This window comes from Aotus nancymaae, unplaced genomic scaffold (assembly GCF_030222135.1).
Source record: "Aotus nancymaae isolate 86718 unplaced genomic scaffold, 86718_ANA_hifiasm-v0.15.2.pri h1tg000021l, whole genome shotgun sequence".
In the NCBI taxonomy this organism is placed as follows: domain Eukaryota; kingdom Metazoa; phylum Chordata; class Mammalia; order Primates; family Aotidae; genus Aotus; species Aotus nancymaae.
The window spans coordinates 2,719,445-2,728,146 of NW_026988433.1; the positions used below are offsets into that span (position 1 = coordinate 2,719,445).

General features: G+C 44.6%; 1 protein-coding gene across 10 annotated transcripts in view; it reads left to right on the forward strand.

The window, feature by feature from the left end:
- The window catches only part of RIMBP2 (RIMS binding protein 2), a 340,749-nt gene extending 332,359 nt beyond the window's left edge, over nucleotides 1-8,390 (forward strand). For 7 of the 10 annotated variants that reach the window (XM_064379555.1, XM_064379553.1, XM_064379556.1 and 4 more), the window contains 2 exons: nucleotides 4,729-4,863; nucleotides 6,975-8,390. In XM_064379555.1, coding sequence (XP_064235625.1) covers nucleotides 4,729-4,863; nucleotides 6,975-7,163 — 324 coding nt within the window. In that variant the 3' untranslated portion in view covers nucleotides 7,164-8,390. Of the gene's footprint in view, nucleotides 1-4,728; nucleotides 4,864-5,374 lie in introns of all 10 variants that reach the window. The other 3 variants (XM_064379560.1, XM_064379561.1, XM_064379558.1) reach the window with 3 other exon arrangements.
- Nucleotides 8,391-8,702: the final 312 nt, after the last annotated feature.

Sequence of the window (8,702 nt, forward strand, 5' to 3'; positions counted from 1 at the left end):
TACCACTAATATTTTACACTATTATATGTAGGTTAGACTACCAATAAAGATAGATGGTATTTTTCATTGGTAAATTACTGGCCATCAGATATTATTTTTAAGGCACTGGATTTGATTTGCTAATATTTTATTCAGAAGTTATACTTATATTCCAGAAATAATAATGATCTGTATTCTTTGGGACACCTTTGGTTTGTGGATTTTGGTATCAGGATTATACTAGAATTACCAAATAAACTAAGAAGATTTCAATCTTTTTCTATGCTCTGGAGCAGATTAAATGACATACGAATAACTATTATTTGAAAGTTAGAATCTGCCCGAAGATCTTTTAGGTTCAGTATCGTTTTGGACTGCAGTTGCACAAAAGTTTTCATTTGCTTAAATGGCTAACTTTTTATTAAGTCAGTTTTTAACAATATGTATCTTTAGAGGAACATGCACATGTAGAAACAATTAGCATAGTGCTTTCCCGGAATTTAAAAAGATTTTTCTAACTTACCTGGATGTTTCTATTCCTGAGTTACGCTTTATCTTCGTTTCTTGAATAGTCTTGCCTAAATTTTTATATTATAGTAGGAATCAGATCTAAATTAATATGAAACGTATGCTTTTATTTACCTTTCCTCCAAATAGTTTTAGTGAAATTATTCTGATGGTCATGTTCAGAGTGCACTGCCCAGTCCATTTCCTTATTTCTTATTTGATAAACAACAGGGGACACCTAATTTGGTACCAAAAATCTTAAATTTCTTTGTTTTCTGACATGTATAACCTTAAATATCTCAAGAGCGCAAACTCAAATACTCCATGGCTCCTGATGCTGTAATGTCACCCTCCTTTCTCTGTTCTGCCATATCCCCTATCAGTAGGACAAGCATAAGCAGGGACCCTGAGGGACGCCTGCTGTTCCACCTGGCCCTTTCCTCCTCTTATTTCATAACTTACATTGGCCCCCATTAAGTCACTGAAGACTTCCAATGCCCCATCATATTTTAAAACTCATGCTGTTCTTGCATAGCCCAGCATCTCGATATCTGAAACCGCAAATCATGTGCCTTCCTATGTCGGAAGCAAGGCATCACGTGGCGTACTAAGGTTATCTCAGAAGTATGCCAACACGAGTGGGCCTCTCACTGACTGTGGCACAGAGAACACCGGGAAGGCACTGATTTTGGTGCTTTCTGCCTTTCAGCCTATTCCAGCTCTGTCTGGACGTTAGGTCTCCAGGTAGTTACTGTGTGGCCTCAAACAGAGAACTGGTGGGAAATGAGGCTTAGGAGAGAAGCAGAGATCAGATTATGGAGGGACTCTAAGGACGGAAATGTTGAGATGAAATTTTTTTTAGAGAAAGTTATTCTGTAAAGGGTTTTGATGGTACACTTTTGAAGCTGGGTGGGAGTGGGTCCAGGAGGCTGGCTAACATGCTGTATGGAACCATCCAGGCAGGGAACATGGCCGGAACTACATCGGTACCAGGGGAGGGCAGACAGAGGCAGACTCAAGATGATGTGATCCAGGGCTCAGACTGTCAGTCAGAGGAACAGAGAATGTCGTCCAGGCGGAGCCTCAGATTCTGACCTAGGTGATGGGTTGCTTTGAGAACACAAGAATAAGAGCATTGTTGAATGGAAAACCTGGTTTAGAAACTCTTAAGCTTGAGGGGTATGAACAGGACATCTGAGCCACTCCAAATGGAATGAAACAGACCAAAGCAGTATTCATGCCGAGTGGCTCCAGTCAGCACTTGTGACGCAGCAGCACGTGGTGGCAGAGGCATCGATGTGGGGAAGGGAGTGATGTGGCATCATGTGCACTCTGACGTGGATTGTACTAGGACTACGTGTGTTCAGCCCAACAGAACAGGAGCAATACCCAGTGCAGGCCGTGCCACCCACTTCTACCCAGCCAGAGCAGGGCTGGCCTGGAGGCCTGGCTTTGCAGGACCTCTGCAGGTCTGTGTACACATGCCTCTTGTGGTGTGAGCATGACACCAGTGGAGATTTGTGCATAAACTTGCATGTGTTCACACAACACAGTCCCCAAATATAAGCCAACTACTCCATCTGCTGCTCAACCAAAGGAGGAATCTTTTCGAAGGCTGGAGGAGAGATCTGGCTGTTGGACCTAACGAGGGGACTTGACTGGTTATAACTTCTGAGTGTCTTTGTGTTTAGATGTTGTTTAAAATGCTTGTTAGGAAGAAATCGCCGGGGGCACCCGCACAGTAAAAGGATAGGTAGCCTAGAAACAGGCTCTAACATCAACAGAGAAACATAAGCTCATGATGGAGCTGGAGTGGGAAGGCCCAGGGCAGTTGCAGGTAAGTAAGAGAAGAGCTTGGATCTTCAAGGTGCAAGCAGAAGAGTGGGGCGGGGCAGGGGAGTGAGTGTCTGCCTGGCAGGGCTGCTGGACAGTAGGATGCAGGAAGTATGTGGGGTAGCCTCTTTCAATTTTTGTTTGTGATAAAATCATAAAATTTACCTAAAATTGGCCAGGTGCAGTGGCTCAGCTTGTAATCCCAGCACTTTGGACGGCCGAGGCGGGCAGATCACCCGAGGTCAAGAGTTTGAGACCAGCTTGGCCAACACGGTGAAACCCCGTCTCTATTAAAAAAACAAAAATTAGCCAGGCATGGTGGTGCATGCCTGTAATCCCAGCTACTTGAGAGGCTGAGGTGGGAGAATTGCTTGAACCTGGGAGGTGGAGGTTGCTCTGAGCAGAGATCATGCCACTGCACTGCAGCCTGGGTGACAGAGCGATACTCTGTCTCAATTTTTTTAAAAAAGATCTAAAATCATTTTTAAGTGTATACTTCAGTAGTGTTAAGCACATTTACATTGTTGTGCAACCAGTCGCCACCATCCATCTCCAGAACTGTTTCCATCTGGCAAAACTGTCATACTGATTTCAATAGCAGTGGCGCCATCTTACATTCCCACCAGCAGTACACGTATCCCAGTTTCTTCATAGCTTCACCATTTTTATTCCATTTTTTTTTGACAGTAGCTATCTTAATGGTGTGAGGTGGTACAACATGGTTTTCAATTGCGTTTCCCTAGTGATTTCTGGGCACTGGCCATCTGAATCTCATTTTTGGAGAAATGTCTTTACTTGGGTTTTTTGAAGTTCTTTATATATTCTGGATATTAACCCTTTAGCAGATATATGATTTGCAGTTTTCTCCCAGTCCGTAGGTGCTGATCACTCTGCTGTGTCCTTTGCTGCACAGGTGTTTTGATGTAGTAGACTCCTTTTGTCATTTCCTAGACCTTATAAACGGAGAAACAGGACCCCATGTTGCACAGAGCCAGCCAATTTTGAACTTGGTTTAGGCACTTGAGAGGCAGAAGAGAGTCTGGGGAAGTGATGTGGTGGACTTGTGAGCCACTCGGTGCAGACGACCAGCAGGGAGTTGGACTTACGGATCTCAACTTTAGACAAGGCATAGATATGTAAATGAGCAGAGAGATCTGGAAGGATACATACCAAGCCGAAGCAGTAATGTCTGAGGAGGTATCAACAGACAGGGCAGTGGTCATTGGCCTGGGCTGGGGTGCTGGGCGGTGGTCACTGGCCTGGGCGGTGGTCATTGGTCTGGGCTGGGGTGCTGGGCGGTGGTCACTGGTCTGGGCTGGGTTGCTGGGCGGTGGTCACTGGTCTGGGCTGGGGCTGGGGTGCTGGGCGGTGGTCATTGGCCTGGGCTGGGGTGCTGGGCGGTGGTCACTGGCATGGGCAGTGGTCACTGGTCTGGGCTGGGTTGCTGGGCGGTGGTCACTGGTCTGGGCTGGGGTGCTGGGCGGTGGTCACTGGCCTGGGCTGGGGCGCTGGGCGGTGGTCACTGGTCTGGGCTGGGGCGCTGGGCGGTGGTCACTGGTCTGGGCTGGGGTGCTGGGCGGTGGTCACTGGTCTGGGCTGGCGCGCTGGGCGGTGGTCACTGGCCTGGGATGGGGTGCTGGGTGGTGGTCACTGGCCTGGGCTGGGGTGCTGGGCGGTGGTCACTGGCCTGGGCTGGGGTGCTGGGCGGTGGTCACTGGTCTGGGCTGGGGTGCTGGGCGGTGGTCACTGGCCTGGGCTGGGGCGCTGGGCGGTGGTCACTGGCCTGGGCTGGGGCGCTGGGCGGTGGTCACTGGTCTGGGCTGGGGCGCTGGGCGGTGGTCACTGGTCTGGGCTGGGGCGCTGGGCGGTGGTCATTGGTCTGGGCTGGGGTGCTGGCCGGTGGTCATTGGTCTGGGCTGGGGTGCTGGGTGGTGGTCACTGGTCTGGGCTGGCACGCTGGGCGGTGGTCACTGGTCTGGGTGGTGGTCGCTGGTCTGGGCTGGGGTGCTGGGCGATGGTCACTGGTCTGGGCTGGGGTGCTAAGCAACGGTGTTCTTAGCAGCTCCTTAGTGCCTCAAATCAGCCAAGCCCGAGAACCACTAAATAAGGTCTACCAAGAACGTGTTTCCTTCCATAGCCTGATCCTAAGAAGAATCACAGGGGCTCCTTGTCCAAAAGGCAGATTCCTCACCTCCCCCCGGACAGGCAAAATCAAGACCCCAGGGAAGGGGCCCAACGCTCTGCATGTTGCTGAGGAAAATCTGGAAACCGCCATTTAGAGTCCTTTCGACTCTTGAACCAGAACAAACTCAACGTGTACCTGTACTCTGAGCTGTATTCCTTTAGCTAAAGCAAGATGTGGTTTTCTAGAAAAACAAATACTTCTTCTGCCCCACCTCTGTGTTTTAGGGGGAGCTGAATGGGCAGAAAGGCCTTGTGCCCTCAAACTTCTTGGAAGAAGTGCCTGACGATGTGGAAGTCTATCTTTCTGATGCTCCATCCCACTACTCTCAAGACACACCAATACGCTCAAAGGCAAAAAGGGTAAGCAAACCTACTCAGCCTTCTTAATCTCTGTCCCGCTCTGCCATACGTGGTCTTAATACAGTCTTTGCACTGATATTTTATATGTTGGGCCGAAAAGCATATACCCTGATTTTTTTTCTCTCTGCCCTTCCATGGGGGTTGTGCCTAAAAATACTTAAGTCTAAATCTTACTCATTTTACCAAAAAAATGACCCTTTCAATTCTAATCAATCTGCCTTTGCTCACAAAGAAATGTCCCATCCTACATTATAGAAACACATTTCAGTTTGATCAAGAGTGAAAAGGGGATGGCTCCTCTTCAGATTTGGTGGGCATTGAAGGTCATCTGCCCTCCGTTAGGATTTCAGTCCTCTTCACAGGATCCAAGGGCTTCTCAAGCATATTTAACTATTAAATTACATTCATGTTTAGTATCTCATTTTTATTTTATTTCATCACTGCAAGTTTTTATATATTATATTTTTATATATATATATTTTTATTTCTTTGCTCATCTGCTTGGAAACAGAAGAAGAGTGTTCATTTCACACCTTAATCAGGCAATGTAGCCTTCACGTAAGTGAGCAACTGAAGATACCGATAAAGATACCAACTTAAGCTACCTTAAACGGGCCAATGTGGTAGACTTAAGTCTTCCTTGTGGGGTTAAAAAAATAAGATAAAAAGAAATATGTCTCAAAAACTTATTGGACCTAAATAATTAGAATATTACTTGGTCTCAGTTGTAAAGCAACTGAATTTATAGTGAAGCAAAACATCTTTAATAAGCATTTCCTACTATTTGCATTAAGAATATTTGAAAGGCCAACATTGGGAACATATTTCTTAACCAGCTAACTGTGTGTTTACATAGAGAGCTGCATATTGCATTGTTAGCCACTGTTGGAAAAAGCACAACCTAACAAACATGTTTACTACAGGAAGTTCTCCTTTAAAAACTTAACCCAAGGTCAAGCAGATAAGTAGCGAGCCCGGGTGACCGAGTGTTGGCTCTGAACCTCCAAATGCTGGCTCAAACTGCCAGAGCGTGTTTTCCTTAAGTAACAATGCCTCTACCTTACAAGAGAGCTATGCTCTTCCTCAAAGCACAACCATTCTGAGAGACACGTTGGTGAAGGACGGATTTGCTGTTGGTATACCAATGCAATACTAAGTTAATGAAACATGCAGCTCACATGATGCATTAGACGGAATAGATGGTATCTTCAGGTGTACTTTGGGATGCTTTACTAGGTGTTTTCCATTAGAATTCGACCTTGATTTTAAATCCAAGCAAGCTTGAAGCCCTTGGCTTATAGCATTTGCCTGCCGAATACTGAACACTCACATGGCAAGAGCTGCTCTGGAGAGGTGGGGGCCAGAGGAATGACGGTGCTCTGTCAACTCAGGCACATACTTAGCTGTGAAAGGAAGTGAGGCAAAGTCGTCCTGCAGTGTCCACCCCTCTGAAGCACTATTAAGCACTTAACGTATACTGAAATACCACCATGCTATCTACTGAGGAAAGTTAGTTCATGTTCAATTATTTGGAAATAATGAAAGCATCCACTAAGGGCCTTTAAGCTTTCTTTGATTGTAATAATTAAGGTTCATTTTAGTTTTTTTCTTTTTTTTCTTTCAACCAGTGTGCCATCTCCAATATTTCTATAGTATACTAACCAACCCAGGAATGCACTTTAACAAAATCAGGATTTTATATAACCAAACAGTTTCAGATACAACAAAATTGCCCTTAAGAACTTTTGCTTTTAAGACTCCTGATGGGTACTCGGCCAACTTTACTATCAGCCTAATTTGAAATCATGTTTCCCCTGCCCTTAGTCTTCATTTATGAAGTGAATTCTTACCTGCCTTAGCTTTGCCAAAGTAACGGCCACCCCGCACTCCCTTGAGACAGAGACACGGACCCCACGCTTTCACGTCTGGGTCCTCTCTCTGGCATGCTGTGGGGGAGGACCTTTGCTTCTCGTGGCACAGTTTAACAACCAAAAGAACAAATGAACCCCCTCGACCTTTCCTGGTGGGAAACGGGGACAGTGCAATGTTACCAAGTGAATTCTGTTGTTGGCGCTCACACACTCAATAAACTGTAACACTGTACCTACTAGGTTCCTCCTGAGGGTTCAGGTACAGCAAGGAGAGCTCCATCCCCCACAGTCCATCTCCATTCGGGGTCACCTACGTCATCTATGGGTTCTGGTAGTCCTGGGAGAGGCAGGGAAATGTCCTCGAAAAAGAAAAAGGGGCTGCTTTCCAAAGGCAAGAAACTGCTGAAAAAGCTGGGTGCAGTGAAATGATTCATGTGCTTCCGGACAACTTCCAAATCTATGTAATTTTCTTTAATTCCAAACTAGGGCTTTCATGACTCAAGTACTTCCTAAAAAAACCCAATCTTCTCCCCTGACACCAGTAGAGAAATGCACTTTTGCACTACCATCCACTTTATACCAACCGCGAGAACAAAAGAGGAGCGGTTGCCCTCTGTCACCGCTGGCAGCCTGCTCTCATTGTCCAAGCTCTGATTTGGGAAGTGGGAGGGGATGTCTTATTAATTAACAAACAGGGGGGCGCATAGCTATCACCTGTAGCTCCCTCTCTACCTGTAATTCCAGTCTTTGTGCATTTGTCATCCGCCCTTAAAGGAATGATTTTCAACCTTTCTCCCTTCTCAAAATGCTTGCCTCATAATGCATAACTTTCACTTTGACTCTGGTCTTGAAATTCCTAGTTTAATTCGCCTTGATGTTCTGCCTTATAAATGCACAATGATTTGTACTGTCTAATAAAAGTACAGTGTATACTTTGTATGTGTCGTGCATTCAGTGGTCTTCATCCTCACTGACACAGTGGTTCGAAGTCAAGTTGTACAGGCACTGCATTTTAAGATACTAGTTTCAGTCTTTCAAAGCAAGCCAGGCTACACACAGAAAATGTTTACCCAATCATTCAAAGGAGAGAAAAGGAGAGAAAGTAACTGTGGTAAAGCACCAGTACTCCAACCTTCCAGAAAGCCGATAATCTCCATTGCTTTTAATGTTCTATTTTGTGGCATATGATTTTCTGTTACTTTTGTTTTGTCAAAATGCCATACCCAGATATACACCAATGACTGGCACACAAGTAATCTACATAATGCATAAGCCACACCAAAAACATACTAAATTTATCTCCAAATGATTCCATACCCATCTTCATCATTGGCATTTGAACAAAAGACTTACAAAGTTGCTGGCAGATGTATTTGATGGTTACTATTTTGTAATTTTGTCCACTTGTAAATTGTTTTTACTCTTTATACATACTTTCCAGACTGCCTTTCTTTTGTAATTTATGGACGGTTTATAAATGAATGACAAAGCTTTCCCCACTGTGTCTTCAAAAACTATATTATAAATTGTAATATAATAATATGTGGTAGATTTATTAAAAGGAAATTAATGTGTGGTTAAGCTCTGTGTGGGTGTGTGCATGTGTACAGTTAGTGTAAAATATTTTCTAGAAATAAAATTTGTTATTTTATACAACACTGTTTATTCTCTTTGTTTTAAACATTTTCTCATAGCAGGATAACTGAATTCCTTTCTCTTATGTTTACAAAAAGCACCATAACTTTACTGCTTCTGGGACTATTTTTTAAATAATTTTGGTCTATGTTTTGGGAGCCATTGACAAAATGTTGTTGTGACTCTCTTTAACAGTCCACTCAGTGACAAACAAACATGAGTCAGTATAAACACTTCCGTGATGAATTCAAACAACAGTTGTTTGTTAATTAATTCCCTCTGGCAGCTTTAGAATAAAAGTGAAATTAATGAACAGCTATTGCAACATAATAT